General features: G+C 43.7%; 3 protein-coding genes across 4 annotated transcripts; 1 reads left to right on the forward strand and 2 right to left on the reverse strand.

Moving 5' to 3' along the window:
• Window positions 1-192: 192 nt before the first annotated feature.
• Window positions 193-2,750, reverse strand: LOC105416883 (zona pellucida sperm-binding protein 3-like). The gene is made up of 8 exons (XM_029841481.1): window positions 2,234-2,750; window positions 2,018-2,136; window positions 1,758-1,861; window positions 1,116-1,290; window positions 910-1,027; window positions 735-817; window positions 498-658; window positions 193-414 (listed from the first exon to the last, which is right to left on the reverse strand). The coding sequence occupies exons 1-8, from the start codon at window positions 2,681-2,683 to the stop codon at window positions 353-355; spliced, it is 1,272 nt and encodes a 423-aa protein (XP_029697341.1). The 5' UTR covers window positions 2,684-2,750; the 3' UTR covers window positions 193-352.
• Window positions 2,751-6,523: 3,773 nt separating this feature from the next.
• LOC115251071 (non-classical arabinogalactan protein 31-like) lies at window positions 6,524-9,213 on the forward strand. The gene is made up of 5 exons (XM_029842050.1): window positions 6,524-7,220; window positions 7,314-7,498; window positions 7,592-7,680; window positions 7,807-7,964; window positions 8,035-9,213. The coding sequence occupies exons 1-5, from the start codon at window positions 6,524-6,526 to the stop codon at window positions 8,232-8,234; spliced, it is 1,329 nt and encodes a 442-aa protein (XP_029697910.1). The 3' UTR covers window positions 8,235-9,213.
• A 101-nt stretch (window positions 9,214-9,314) lies between these two features.
• On the reverse strand, window positions 9,315-11,764 carry LOC101080196 (zona pellucida sperm-binding protein 3-like). Of its 2 annotated transcripts, none has more exons than XM_029841480.1 (8): window positions 11,248-11,764; window positions 11,032-11,150; window positions 10,772-10,875; window positions 10,130-10,304; window positions 9,928-10,045; window positions 9,753-9,835; window positions 9,516-9,676; window positions 9,315-9,429 (listed from the first exon to the last, which is right to left on the reverse strand). In XM_029841480.1, exons 1-8 carry the CDS (start codon window positions 11,695-11,697, stop codon window positions 9,371-9,373), a joined length of 1,269 nt encoding a protein of 422 aa, XP_029697340.1. In that variant the 5' UTR covers window positions 11,698-11,764; the 3' UTR covers window positions 9,315-9,370. The 2 variants fall into 2 exon arrangements, with proteins under 2 accessions (XP_029697340.1, XP_029697339.1); XM_029841479.1 differs by having other exon boundaries at window positions 9,315-9,432; window positions 11,248-11,763.
• Between the last annotated feature and the right edge of the window lie 3,254 nt (window positions 11,765-15,018).

Raw genomic sequence — 15,018 nt, forward strand, 5'->3', positions numbered from 1 at the left:
CATTACCATTTTATTAACTTGTCAAATTAAAAGATGTTGCCATCCTTTTAATGAGTGAGACATGATGTGCGAGTGATGTTTTTCCCCCTTATTGACATTTTTACAAATTATGTAGGGAGACCTGAACACATGCATCAGACACAAGGATACTGCAGAAAAAGTTTTGAGAAATGACTTACAGATAACTTTTTCTTTACTTATATGAAGGACTTTTATTATAGTTTTTTTTTTAAATTAGGGTTCTTTCTTTGTTAAAGCTCAACAATTAACAAAGGAGAAAGAAAAAATACAGGAAGTTATGAACCCATGTGAATGTTTATTTGGGTGACCGTAGTCTTGGGTAAATATTGAGTTAGGCGATGGGCTCTCCGATGGGGATGGGACCAAGGGTGACGACACCTTCCCATACAACTGCTGTGGAAGAGAGATGTGTTATTGGAAGCGCCGCTTTGATTCCATTTTATTAACAAGATACCAAACCATACAGGGTAACGTACCATCTGTTTTGGATACATCACGGACCGTCCTATCATAAATTTGAGTTTTTCCTTTGCCTGGATTCCAGGAGCCACCAGAATTTATCACACCAATGCCCTGCGGTGGGACCACTGCGCCACAGGTGTTACAAGCGTAGTCAGCTCCACTGGCCTCTCTCCACCTTCAAAGACAGGTAGACTCGATAAAACCCGCCAGCAATCCTACAGGCATGAAGGCACGTATACCCGCAAACTCACCCGTTATCGTAGTAACAAGCTCTGTGGTCAGCGTCGATGACGTAGAAAGTGGATGTTGCAGTCAGATGGCAGGTGATGTATATCTGGAGGGAAATAATTGGAAGCCCTTGTTGTTAAGACGTGATTTCAGCTGATTTGATGTTTAACAGGAGGCACTTAGGTGGGAAATGCTTACCAATGCAACATCAGCACTCTCGAACCGGAAGGCCTCCAGCTGGAGCTGAAGTATGTTGTCAACTTTGCGAGGCATGAATCTAGACGCTGAGCCTGTGACAATACCATCCAGCAAACACCTGCACACACACACACACACACACACACATTTAACAATCAAAGTTCACCTCACTGATAGCAATCACGGATCTCATCAGATCAACGCACCCAGTCTCTATGAAAGCATATCTGGGACTACTCTCTGGATCAGGTAAAACAGTGGCAACGCAGCGCTGCATGTAGACCCTCAGGGGCACGTGGAAGTACTGCTTGACCGTAGCCTCAATGTTAATGATGTCTCCCAGGTTGTACTGATTGCTTGGTCTCTCATACAGCCAGTCATCTGCAATGAGATTATGGGATTATTTTGGTTCTATTCAGAGTTTTTGACAGCATGTTAATGTTGTCAGTGTCAAAACAAAAGCAGGTACTTTGTCATAATATCTAGATACAATAGAGAGAGATAAGTCGCTTCAGAATTATGGATGGCAAGTGACGGTTATACTGAGTTGGTAGCTTATTATCTTTTGTATGCTGATTTTTTTAATTAATGTAAATGTCTATATGTAAAATAATACAAATAATATATTTGGTAATAAATAGCTACAATATTACATTGGAATCCCTTGCTGCTGATGATGCTGAGGATGAGGAGAATGAGGAGGAGCTTAGTGCTATAAACCCATTTACATGCTACATGCTATAATAGTGCTATAAACTATTGTTTAGGAGTGAATCCAGGTTATGTGATATTTTTCTTACAGACTATATGTGTTATTGTAATGTAATCAAACCAATTATGTGACTTACCGGTCATCAGTGTGAGAGTGAAGTACAAGAACTCTTCTGCGACTTTAACCGCAGAGTACGGAATCCACCAGGGCTGAATACCAGAGCTGCTCACATTGTGCTTCCTAAAGAATAAAACTAAATTTAAAAAAAACCTCTGAAAAAAGACAAAACCTCTCAATTATTCCTATTTACAGGGTTTCCCTAGACCACGCTTTGCCACTGAGGCATTTGATCTGTTTACTGGATCTCTGCACCAGACCCTTTACCGATCCACTTACCTTGGGTAGTAACACTCCACATAAATGGCAGCTTTGCTGGTCCTCACAACAGGGGACTCGCCCAGCGGTGTGGGATCGTAGTTCAAAACAAAACTGTACACGAGGGCATCTTCAAGCGTCTAACGGGGGCAAGAGATTAGAGGGAAATGGAACCTTTGAAAGGTACAGCATCAGCATTTTCCAAGAGTTTTAATAAATCTTCTTCAGTCTGCTTACCATACTAGAGCTGTCACACTCATGCAAATCACTTTCAAAAATCAGCACTTGAGCAACAGGGTCCTCCCCTATGACGGCGCAGTTTCCCAGGGTGAGGTCGGCAGGATTGATGGGCTGTCCAATGCCGAATAAGTCCCTCTTGACTTCCACACGAGCGTCCCTCTCTCTGCATTCAACAGCCACAGTTGAAGCAGCAACGGGATATTTCATCTGAAAATCCACTTCAATCTTTGGATCGGGTTTGGGATCTGCAGGGTATTTCCAGGTCAGCGGTTTTTCAAAGGTCTGCTTTGTTTGCGGTGGAAGAGCAGGCTTCTGTGGATGGCTAGGCTTCTGTGGATGGCTAGGCTTCTGTGGATGGCTAGGCTTCTGTATAGGTTTCTGCGCATCACAGAGGCAGCCAAACATGGCCAGTGCCGCAAGGCACAGAGTGGTATACTTCATAACCATGGCGTCACAACAAGTGATGAGCTCACCAGATGCTGTAAGGAACACTGAAATTCACACCTGCTTATATAATACAACTGCTTGGTAAAGTCCCACCCTTCCAACCTTCCTTTACCAATCAAATCAGAGGGTAAACATTAGCCACTGAACATTTGCCAATCAAAACATCTGATGTAAAAGTATTCTAATTTAACTATTTGGACTCATTTTGACATATGTGATCTTGAGCAGAAATCAGACTAATTGGACCCTCTTAATACATGTCTCAATAGCAACCTTTTGAAATTATTTTATAGGCTAGAGTTCCTAAGCTCAAAGATTATGTAACATAAATTCCATAACCAGGTGAAAAATGTTCTCAGAGGACAGTGGTCACAAAGTTTATGGTGATCCCAGATCAGGTCTGTCTGTCCTCACCTTGACGTGCCATTAAGTAAACTTTGTGAAATACTGTGAAATCAATACATCACTCAGACAATCAACAGAAATTAACCCTTAAACAGCTGTTTATTTTATTTTTTTTTTTAAACGTAACTTTAAACTGTGAAACCGGTGAAAAACAGCTTTAATGCCACAATGAAAAGGAAGAGAACGTGCGAGGCAAATTGCGATTTCACAGGTTTATTAATCCAGTACATGCGCTGCAGACAATATTTATCTTTAATACAGTCTTGACTTGCTCTGCCAAATTGCAGTGACATATTAGTCTGACATTCGGCACAGGCTATAAGTCAATACCCATGGAAACAATGTCATGATGACTGTGGTTTAGTTTCTGTCAAAGTGCAGTGGACACATAGAGTTGTCGTGGCAGCATGCGTGTCTCCAGTTAACTGTTAAGTTGCAAAGATATTGTATTTCTACACAATAAACACAACATCTGCCACTACATTGTGCCATAATCTCCTTTATATTTTTGAGCCTGTTATCAGCACTCTTGAAGTTGTGAATGCAGTCTTGTTCATGGTTGCAGGCCTTCTCCCAACTGGGACTTTGCTTGGTTCTCCTCTTACTCCCTCTAGCTCCATTGCTTTAAGAATATTTCTCAGTCCTTTAGAGAGCATTTTCTGTGAGTCTTTTATGCGTCTCTCCTGCTTTTGGTGTGATCTACAGTGCAGGGAAGTCAGTTTAAAATGGCTGGAAGAAGGTTGAACAACCTAATTGCTATCGCCTTTTGGGAAAACTCCCCCACTCTCCTTTTGGAAAGAGCAATGCAATTAAAAGCATCGTGTTACCGTTTGCCCACTTATTGTAATCCATCTAATGTTTTAAAGGTGCATCCTTTTTTAAACAATTAAAATCTATTATTATTATTATTAGTAGTAGTAGTCATAGTATTCCCTGTACTGTATGTTTACCAGATGCTACATTTATATTTTGGCTATTAAAATAACTATAAACCCGTTGTTTGAAGTGAAATTATCAATATGTGTCATGTTCATTCAGATGAAACTGAAAAAAGCTCCTGCTGTATTTTATTTATATTGTGATAGATAACATGTAGTTAATGTCCATCTTCTTTGCTGTAGTATGCTGGGGAGCAGGCATTAAAGCAAAGGATGCCAACAGACTCAACAAACTCATTAAAAAGGCAGGGTCTGTTGTTGGCTGTAATCTTGCAAACTTGGACGAGGTGGTGAGGGACAGGATGGTGTTGAAACTGCGGACAATCATGGACAATCCCTCCCACCCACTCCATAACACAGTGGACAAACTGAGAAGCAGCTTCAGCAGCAGACTCCTGCAGCCTCGCTGCTCTAAGGAACGGTACAGGAAGTCATTCCTGCCGTCCGCCATCAAACTGTATAATTCATCCCTCTCTGTCAGAGCTGAGCTCTCTTGACCGGACTCTCTTGACTGGCTCTCTTGACCGGACTTTTTATATATATATAAATATATATATAAAAAGTCAGCTGAATGGTAAGCACAAGATCCAGGCCATAAACACCTATGCCCTGCCAGTAATCAGATACCCTGCTGGCATAATATCCTGGCCACTGGAAGAGATACTCACCATGCACGGAGGGTTTCACCCTAAGTCCAGTGTCCTGAGGCTGTACACAAAGCGAAAGGAAGGGGGCCGAGGACTAGTAAGTGTCCGAACTACTGTCCAGGAGGAAACAACAAGCCTCCAAGAATACATCAAGAAGATGGCCCCCACTGACCCACTGCTGAGTGAATGCCTCAGGCAACAAAAGCCCACCAAGGAGGAGGAACCTGAGGGGCTATCATGGAAGGACAAGCCCATGCATGGAATGTACCACCGACAAATTGAGGAAGTGGCTGATATCGAGAAAACATACCAGTGGCTGACAAAGGCCGGACTGAAAGACAGCACAGAGGCACTAATCATGGCTGCACAAGAACAGGCCCTGAGCACCAGAGCAATAGAGGCCAGGGTCTACCATACCAGACAAGACCCCAGGTGCAGACTGTGTGGAGATGCCCCTGAGACAGTCCAGCACATCACAGCAGGGTGCAAGATGCTCACAGGCAAGGCATACATGGAGCGGCATAACCAGGTGGCTGGCATAGTGTACAGGAACATCTGCACTGAGTATGGACTGGAGGTCCCAGGGACCAGGTGGGAGACACCCCCGAAAGTGGTGGAGAACAAGCAGGCCAAGATCCTGTGGGACTTCCAGATCCAGACTGACAAGATGGTGGTGGCCAACCAGCCTGATATAGTGGTGGTGGATAAACACCGGAAGACAGTGGTGGTGATAGATGTAGCAATCCCGAGTGATAGCAACATCAGGAAGAAGGAACACGAGAAGCTGGAGAAGTACCAAAGGCTGAAGGAGGAGAATGTGGGGGATGAAGGCAACAGTGGTCCCAGTGGTGATCGGGACACTAGGGGCAGTAACACCCAAGCTGAGTAGATGGCTCCAACAGATACCAGGAACCACATCAGAGATCTCTGTCCAGAAGAGCACAGTCCTAGGAACAGCTAAGATCCTGCGCAGAACCCTCAGACTCCCAGGCCTCTGGTAGAGGACCCGAGTCTGAAGGAAAGGAGGCACCGCCCAGGAGGGCGAGGAAGAGATTTTTTGAATATATATATACATATATATAAAATAAAAATAAAAAAAATATATATATATATGCTTATAATATATGCTGTATATATGCTTATAACATTCTAATTTTATTTGTATTTATTTATTCTATTTCTATACTTTGTAAATACAATTTCCTACACTTCAGTTATATTAATCCATGGCAAGGCTGCTACTACAATTCAATTTCCCTACGGGGATGAATAAAGTACATCTTGAATCTTGAATCTTAAATGTTACGCTGAATGCATTTCACTTATAAAAGACATGTTAATCACAATATCCATTAATGATAAACATGCTAGGAGATAAGACTGGCTGTTTGTTTTGTCTTTGCAGCTCTCCAAACGCAGTGTGACCTGTACAGTGCCGGTCAGGCCGACCCTGTTAAGGTTTTCATTTTGAAATTGTTGGAAGCTGGACTTTAATTCCATCTGGATCAATAATTTGTTTACTGAAAAACTGCAAAACAGCTAAAACCTGTGATAAGTCAAAATATACAGATGATGTTTTACAGCCCATTTGTTGGATACTATCAAACTTTTAGCCCATTTGAATGTAACTTTTACCTGTTTTCTACACTGATTTTAGTCTGCTCACTTGTCCTCTCATTGCAAAACCACAAACCAACTGGTGACACACCCATATGATTGGCAGGTTTCAGTAGCAAATCGGCTGAAGGCTATCAATACCCCCCCACCCGCGTTACCTTATAAATATACGGGCATTTGCCACACAACTTTCACAGCATTTGGAGCTCATTCTGTGCTGTAAAGCAAAAACAATGAAGTTGATTAGGGGTTGTCTCCTGGCAGTTGTGGTTTTTGGCTGTCTGGCCAATGCTCAGATTGGTACCAAGCCACAGAAACCATACCAACCTCCGAGGCCGCAGCCAAAGCCGCAGGAACCTCAGAGGCCTCAACCGCCGACAAAGCCGCAGGAATCTCAGAGGCCTCATCCGCCGACAAAGCCGCAGGAATCTCAGAGGCCTCATCCGCCGACAAAGCCGCAGGAATCTCAGAGGCCTCAACCGCCGACAAAGCCGCAGGAATCTCAGAGGCCTCATCCGCCGACAAAGCCGCAGGTACCTCAGAGGCCTCATCCGCATCCAAAGCCGCAAGAACCTCAGAAGCCTCAACCGCCGACAAAGCCGCAGGAATCTCAGAGGCCTCATCCGCCGACAAAGCCGCAGGAATCTCAGAGGCCTCATCCGCCGACAAAGCCGCAGGTACCTCAGAGGCCTCATCCGCATCCAAAGCCGCAAGAACCTCAGAAGCCTCATCCACATCCAAAGCCGCAAGAACCTCAGAAGCCTCACCCACATCCAAAGCCGCAGGAACCTCTGTTGCCTACACCAGTCCTCAGATGTGATGTTGGGATAAATGATAGGATACCGTGCGGGGCTCCGGACATCACTCAGTTCGAGTGTGAGGCCATAAACGGCTGTTCCGAGGGTCGCATGTGCTATTATGGCAAAGGGGGTAAGCATTTGTCTTCTGCTCTCTGAACTGCACTGACCATTGATTTGGCGTCTGTTGAACTCTGAGATTTGTCTGTTCATTTCTCTTTTTCAGTAACTCTTCAGTGCACAAAGGCAGGCTATTTCATCGTGGTGATATCCAAAGATGTAACGCTGCCTAGCATTGACATGGGATCCATTTATTTCTATGGAGGTGGTGATGAATGCCAACCTGCTGGTATCACCCCGACCTTTCTCATCTACATGTTTCGGGTTACTGCTTGTGGCACTATGCCGTTTGTAAGATCAACAATATTTCTTTACCGATTAACTCCACTTGAATTTGTTGTTCTGTGATAAAGTAAAAAACAAAGTACCACAAACTTGCTGTAGGATGAACCAGACGGCCTGCTCTACGAAAATTGGATATCTTCTACATATGAGATTATTGGTGGAAAAATTACCAGGGACACCACCTTTGAGTAAGTGTTCCTTTATTTTAGGATATTAACAACTTAAGTGTTTCAATCCATCCTGACACATTTGCAAGCCAACTCTTCGATTGGTTTTGTTACCTATTGACTCTTTTTTATCATATATTTTTTCAGCGTGGTGATCCAGTGCCGATATATTGGCTCTTCCACTGAAGCCCTGGTTATTGAAGTCAATACTCTTCCTTCACCTTACCCTGTTGCAGCTTTAGGACCGATCCATGTGGTAATCAACCTGGGCAGTGGACAGTGCACCGTAAAAGACTGTGTGGAAGGTCGGTGTGAACAGGAATTATTGTGGTGATAACAATGGCTCGCTAAACTCATGTATTTTTGCTTGAGCAGAGGACGTGGCCTTCAATAGCTATTACTCGGAAACTGAATACCCAATCACAAAGGTGCTCAGGGATCCCGTGTATGTTGAGCCTTCTATCAGACGAGCCTTCTCAGCACCATCAAATCTGCAGCCACAACCATCCACCAGAGCAGGGCTGGGAGGGGAGCTGGTGGGGTGGGCTGGCAGAAGGCAGCGAATTGCCGTCTGAGACAGTGCGGAACGTCGCCGAGGACGTGATCGCAACCCTGCTGCCTCCCGACGCGTCCAAGCGGAGCACAAAGGCGCGCTGTGCGCGTTAGGACCAAATGTCTGCCGCTGCGGTGATGCTGCCTCTGGCGCTGACCGGGAGCAGGCGGGCAGGCCAGCAGTGCGGAGACAGGCAGAGACGGGAGGGGGCGGAGGAGGAGGAGGAGATGCGAAGAGGAGTCGGTGCAACGTCAGTGCTGCTCCCGTATCGGCAGGCTTAAGTGGATGCATAGCAGGCAGAGCGCTTCTAGCCTCCCCCGGCCCTATATTTGATCCGGAATTTTGTTATATATATTTTTGTTCAAGTCATTTAATGTTGAATCTATTTATTGACAAGATGAACATAGCAGAGAGAAAACTTAATATCCTAAAGAAGATAGAGATGCAATCAAGACACGAGCAAAATGATTTGTCGTTTTAATTTCTCTCATATCATATATTACCATAGATTTGAGAAACAATTAACCCCCTTTCAGTGAGAGAAAAAAGAGAGTATCAGGCAGAGAGTAATTTCTCATGCTGGACCTCCGCTCTCTGTACTGAGCATGCGCAGCGTTGAGCTGTCCACTGCCTGTGGTGCTGAAGCGTCCCTGAGCTGCGGTTGGTCCTCGCTTCCACACGGAGGCGCTAAATACTTTTGGTAGCGACTCTTTTGGTGAAAAACAATAAAGGATTCAGTCATTAAACAGATGAATCATATGACTATATTTTTATGTGGAATATTTACCAATGCAAAGCATCTCCATCATTACCATTTTATTAACTTGTCAAATTAAAAGATGTTGCCATCCTTTTAATGAGTGAGACATGATGTGCGAGTGATGTTTTTCCCCCTTATTGACATTTTTACAAATTATGTAGGGAGACCTGAACACATGCATCAGACACAAGGATACTGCAGAAAAAGTTTTGAGAAATGACTTACAGATAACTTTTTCTTTACTTATATGAAGGACTTTTATTATAGTTTTATTTTTTAATTAGGGTTCTTTCTTTGTTAAAGCTCAACAATTAACAAAGGAGAAAGAAAAAATACAGGAAGTTATGAACCCATGTGAATGTTTATTTGGGTGACCGTAGTCTTGGGTAAATATTGAGTTAGGCGATGGGCTCTCCGATGGGGATGGGACCAAGGGTGACGACACCTTCCCATACAACTGCTGTGGAAGAGAGATGTGTTATTGGAAGCGCCGCTTTGATTCCATTTTATTAACAAGATACCAAACCATACAGGGTAACGTACCATCTGTTTTGGATACATCACGGACCGTCCTATCATAAATTTGAGTTTTTCCTTTGCCTGGATTCCAGGAGCCACCAGAATTTATCACACCAATGCCCTGCGGTGGGACCACTGCAGGGCAGGTGTTACAAGCGTAGTCAGCTCCACTGGCCTCTCTCCACCTTCAAAGACAGGTAGACTCGATAAAACCCGCCAGCAATCCTACAGGCACGAAGGCACGTATACCCGCAAACTCACCCATTATCGTAGTAACAAGCTCTGTGGTCGGCGTCGATGACGTAGAAAGTGGATGTTGCAGTCAGATGGCAGGTGATGTATATCTGGAGGGAAATAATTGGAAGCCCTTGTTGTTAAGACGTGATTTCAGCTGATTTGATGTTTAACAGGAGCCACTTAGCTTGGAAATGCTTACCAATGCAACATCAGCACTCTCGAACCGGAAGGCCTCCAGCTGGAGCTGAAGTACGTTGTCAACTTTGCGAGGCATGAATCTAGACCCTGAGCCTGTGGCAATACCATCCAGCAAACACCTGCACACACACACACACACACACATTTAACAATCAAAGTTAACCTCACTGAGAGCAATCATGGATTTCTTCAGATCAACTCACCCATTCTCTATGAAAACATATCTGGGAAAACTCTCCGGATCAGGTGAAACAGTGGCGACGCAGCTCTGCATGTAGACCCTCAGGAGCACGTGGAAGTACTGCTTGACCGTAGCCTCAATGTTAATGATGTCTCCCAGGTAGTACTGATTGCTTGGTCTCTCATACAGCCAGTCATCTGCAATGAGATTATGGGATTATTTTGGTTCTATTCAGAGTTTTTGACAGCATGTTAATGTTGTCAGTGTCAAAACAAAAGCAGGTACTTTGTCATAATATCTAGATACAATAGAGAGAGATAAGTCGCTTCAGAATTATGGATGGCAAGTGACGGTTATACTGAGTTGGTAGCTTATTATCTTTTGTATGCTGATTTTTTTAATTAATGTAAATGTCTATATGTAAAATAATACAAATAATATATTTGGTAATAAATAGCTACAATATTACATTGGAATCCCTTGCTGCTGATGATGCTGAGGATGAGGAGAATGAGGAGGAGCTTAGTGCTATAAACCCATTTACATGCTACATGCTATAATAGTGCTATAAACTATTGTTTAGGAGTGAATCCAGGTTATGTGATATTTTTCTTACAGACTATATGTGTTATTGTAATGTAATCAAACCAATTATGTGACTTACCGGTCATCAGTGTGAGAGTGAAGTACAAGAACTCTTCTGCGACTTTAACCGCAGAGTACGGAATCCACCAGGGCTGAATACCAGAGCTGCTCACATTGTGCTTCCTAAAGAATAAAACTAAATTTAAAAAAAACCTCTGAAAAAAGACAAAACCTCTCAATTATTCCTATTTACAGGGTTTCCCTAGACCACGCTTTGCCACTGAGGCATTTGATCTGTTTACTGGATCTCTGCACCAGACCCTTTACCGATCCACTTACCTTGGGTAGTAACACTCCACAAAAATGGCAGCTTTGCTGGTCCTCACAACAGGGGACTCGCCCAGCGGTGTGGGATCGTAGTTCAAAACAAAACTGTACACGAGGGCATCTTCAAGCGTCTAACGGGGGCAAGAGATTAGAGGGAAATGGAACCTTTGAAAGGTACAGCATCAGCATTTTCCAAGAGTTTTAATAAATCTTCTTCAGTCTGCTTACCATACTAGAGCTGTCACACTCATGCAAATCACTTTCAAAAATCAGCACTTGAGCAACAGGGTCCTCCCCTATGACGGCGCAGTTTCCCAGGGTGAGGTCGGCAGGATTGATGGGCTGTCCAATGCCGAATAAGTCCCTCTTGACTTCCACACGAGCGTCCCTCTCTCTGCATTCAACAGCCACAGTTGAAGCAGCAACGGGATATTTCATCTGAAAATCCACTTCAATCTTTGGATCGGGTTTGGGATCTGCAGGGTATTTCCAGGTCAGCGGTTTTTCAAAGGTCTGCTTTGTTTGCGGTGGAAGAGCAGGCTTCTGTGGATGGCTAGGCTTCTGTGGATGGCTAGGCTTCTGTGGATGGCTAGGCTTCTGTATAGGTTTCTGCGCATCACAGAGGCAGCCAAACATGGCCAGTGCCGCAAGGCACAGAGTGGTATACTTCATAACCATGGCGTCACAACAAGTGATGAGCTCACCAGATGCTGTAAGGAACACTGAAATTCACACCTGCTTATATAATACAACTGCTTGGTAAAGTCCCACCCTTCCAACCTTCCTTTACCAATCAAATCAGAGGGTAAACATTAGCCACTGAACATTTGCCAATCAAAACATCTGATGTAAAAGTATTCTAATTTAACTATTTGGACTCATTTTGACATATGTGATCTTGAGCAGAAATCAGACTAATTGGACCCTCTTAATACATGACTCAATAGCAACCTTTTGAAATTATTTTATAGGCTAGAGTTCCTAAGCTCAAAGATTATGTAACATAAATTCCATAACCAGGTGAAAAATGTTCTCAGAGGACAGTGGTCACAAAGTTTATGGTGACCCCAGATCAGGTCTGTCTGTCCTCACCTTGACGTGCCATTAAGTAAACTTTGTGAAATACTGTGAAATCAATACATCACTCAGACAATCAACAGAAATTAACCCTTAAACAGCTGTTTATTTTTTTTTTTTTTTTAAACGTAACTTTAAACTGTGAAACCGGTGAAAAACAGCTTTAATGCCACAATGAAAAGGAAGAGAACGTGCGAGGCAAATTGCGATTTCACAGGTTTATTAATCCAGTACATGCGCTGCAGACAATATTTATCTTTAATACAGTCTTGACTTGCTCTGCCAAATTGCAGTGACATATTAGTCTGACATTCGGCACAGGCTATAAGTCAATACCCATGGAAACAATGTCATGATGACTGTGGTTTAGTTTCTGTCAAAGTGCAGTGGACACATAGAGTTGTCGTGGCAGCATGCGTGTCTCCAGTTAACTGTTAAGTTGCAAAGATATTGTATTTCTACACAATAAACACAACATCTGCCACTACATTGTGCCATAATCTCCTTTATATTTTTGAGCCTGTTATCAGCACTCTTGAAGTTGTGAATGCAGTCTTGTTCATGGTTGCAGGCCTTCTCCCAACTGGGACTTTGCTTGGTTCTCCTCTTACTCCCTCTAGCTCCATTGCTTTAAGAATATTTCTCAGTCCTTTAGAGAGCATTTTCTGTGAGTCTTTTATGCGTCTCTCCTGCTTTTGGTGTGATCTACAGTGCAGGGAAGTCAGTTTAAAATGGCTGGAAGAAGGTTGAACAACCTAATTGCTATCGCCTTTTGGGAAAACTCCCCCACTCTCCTTTTGGAAAGAGCAATGCAATTAAAAGCATCGTGTTACCGTTTGCCCACTTATTGTAATCCATCTAATGTTTTAAAGGTGCATCCTTTTTTAAACAATTAAAATCTATTATTATTATTATTAGTAGTAGTAGTCATAGTATTCCCTGTACTGTATGTTTACCAGATGCTACATTTATATTTTGGCTATTAAAATAACTATAAACCCGTTGTTTGAAGTGAAATTATCAATATGTGTCATGTTCATTCAGATGAAACTGAAAAAAGCTCCTGCTGTATTTTATTTATATTGTGATAGATAACATGTAGTTAATGTCCATCTTCTTTGCTGTAGTATGCTGGGGAGCAGGCATTAAAGCAAAGGATGCCAACAGACTCAACAAACTCATTAAAAAGGCAGGGTCTGTTGTTGGCTGTAATCTTGCAAACTTGGACGAGGTGGTGAGGGACAGGATGGTGTTGAAACTGCGGACAATCATGGACAATCCCTCCCACCCACTCCATAACACAGTGGACAAACTGAGAAGCAGCTTCAGCAGCAGACTCCTGCAGCCTCGCTGCTCTAAGGAACGGTACAGGAAGTCATTCCTGCCGTCCGCCATCAAACTGTATAATTCATCCCTCTCTGTCAGAGCTGAGCTCTCTTGACCGGACTCTCTTGACTGGCTCTCTTGACCGGACTTTTTATATATATATAAATATATATATAAAAAGTCAGCTGAATGGTAAGCACAAGATCCAGGCCATAAACACCTATGCCCTGCCAGTAATCAGATACCCTGCTGGCATAATATCCTGGCCACTGGAAGAGATACTCACCATGCACGGAGGGTTTCACCCTAAGTCCAGTGTCCTGAGGCTGTACACAAAGCGAAAGGAAGGGGGCCGAGGACTAGTAAGTGTCCGAACTACTGTCCAGGAGGAAACAACAAGCCTCCAAGAATACATCAAGAAGATGGCCCCCACTGACCCACTGCTGAGTGAATGCCTCAGGCAACAAAAGCCCACCAAGGAGGAGGAACCTGAGGGGCTATCATGGAAGGACAAGCCCATGCATGGAATGTACCACCGACAAATTGAGGAAGTGGCTGATATCGAGAAAACATACCAGTGGCTGACAAAGGCCGGACTGAAAGACAGCACAGAGGCATTAATCATGGCTGCACAAGAACAGGCCCTGAGCACCAGAGCAATAGAGGCCAGGGTCTACCATACCAGACAAGACCCCAGGTGCAGACTGTGTGGAGATGCCCCTGAGACAGTCCAGCACATCACAGCAGGGTGCAAGATGCTCACAGGCAAGGCATACATGGAGCGGCATAACCAGGTGGCTGGCATAGTGTACAGGAACATCTGCACTGAGTATGGACTGGAGGTCCCAGGGACCAGGTGGGAGACACCCCCGAAAGTGGTGGAGAACAAGCAGGCCAAGATCCTGTGGGACTTCCAGATCCAGACTGACAAGATGGTGGTGGCCAACCAGCCTGATATAGTGGTGGTGGATAAACACCGGAAGACAGTGGTGGTGATAGATGTAGCAATCCCGAGTGATAGCAACATCAGGAAGAAGGAACACGAGAAGCTGGAGAAGTACCAAAGGCTGAAGGAGGAGAATGTGGGGGATGAAGGCAACAGTGGTCCCAGTGGTGATCGGGACACTAGGGGCAGTAACACCCAAGCTGAGTAGATGGCTCCAACAGATACCAGGAACCACATCAGAGATCTCTGTCCAGAAGAGCACAGTCCTAGGAACAGCTAAGATCCTGCGCAGAACCCTCAGACTCCCAGGCCTCTGGTAGAGGACCCGAGTCTGAAGGAAAGGAGGCACCGCCCAGGAGGGCGAGGAAGAGATTTTTTGAATATATATATACATATATATAAAATAAAAAAATAAAAAATATATATATATATGCTTATAATATATGCTGTATATATGCTTATAACATTCTAATTTTATTTGTATTTATTTATTCTATTTCTATACTTTGTAAATACAATTTCCTACACTTCAGTTATATTAATCCATGGCAAGGCTGCTACTACAATTCAATTTCCCTACGGGGATGAATAAAGTACATCTTGAATCTTGAATCTTAAATGTTACGCTGAATGCATTTCACTTATAAAAG

This window comes from Takifugu rubripes, chromosome 9, assembly GCF_901000725.2.
Source record: "Takifugu rubripes chromosome 9, fTakRub1.2, whole genome shotgun sequence".
Lineage (NCBI taxonomy): Eukaryota > Metazoa > Chordata > Actinopteri > Tetraodontiformes > Tetraodontidae > Takifugu > Takifugu rubripes.

What these genes read in the sequence shown, in the direction of transcription:
- LOC105416883 (XM_029841481.1), bottom strand. Translation starts at nt 2,683, where the DNA reads ATGGTTATGAAGTATACCACTCTGTGCCTTGCGGCACTGGCCATGTTT. An exon ending in TATGCTTTCATAGAGACTGG is followed by an intron (nt 1,028 to 1,115) that starts GTGCGTTGATCT and finishes GTGTGTGTGCAG; the next exon opens with GTGTTTGCTGGATGGTATTG. An exon ending in GCTTGTTACTACGATAACGG is followed by an intron (nt 659 to 734) that starts GTGAGTTTGCGG and finishes CTGTCTTTGAAG; the next exon opens with GTGGAGAGAGGCCAGTGGAG.
- LOC115251071 (XM_029842050.1), top strand. Translation starts at nt 6,524, where the DNA reads ATGAAGTTGATTAGGGGTTGTCTCCTGGCAGTTGTGGTTTTTGGCTGT. An exon ending in GTGCTATTATGGCAAAGGGG is followed by an intron (nt 7,221 to 7,313) that starts GTAAGCATTTGT and finishes TCTCTTTTTCAG; the next exon opens with TAACTCTTCAGTGCACAAAG. An exon ending in CTTGTGGCACTATGCCGTTT is followed by an intron (nt 7,499 to 7,591) that starts GTAAGATCAACA and finishes AACTTGCTGTAG; the next exon opens with GATGAACCAGACGGCCTGCT.
- LOC101080196 (XM_029841479.1), bottom strand. Translation starts at nt 11,697, where the DNA reads ATGGTTATGAAGTATACCACTCTGTGCCTTGCGGCACTGGCCATGTTT. An exon ending in GTGGAGTGTTACTACCCAAG is followed by an intron (nt 10,876 to 11,031) that starts GTAAGTGGATCG and finishes TTTATTCTTTAG; the next exon opens with GAAGCACAATGTGAGCAGCT. An exon ending in TATGTTTTCATAGAGAATGG is followed by an intron (nt 10,046 to 10,129) that starts GTGAGTTGATCT and finishes GTGTGTGTGCAG; the next exon opens with GTGTTTGCTGGATGGTATTG.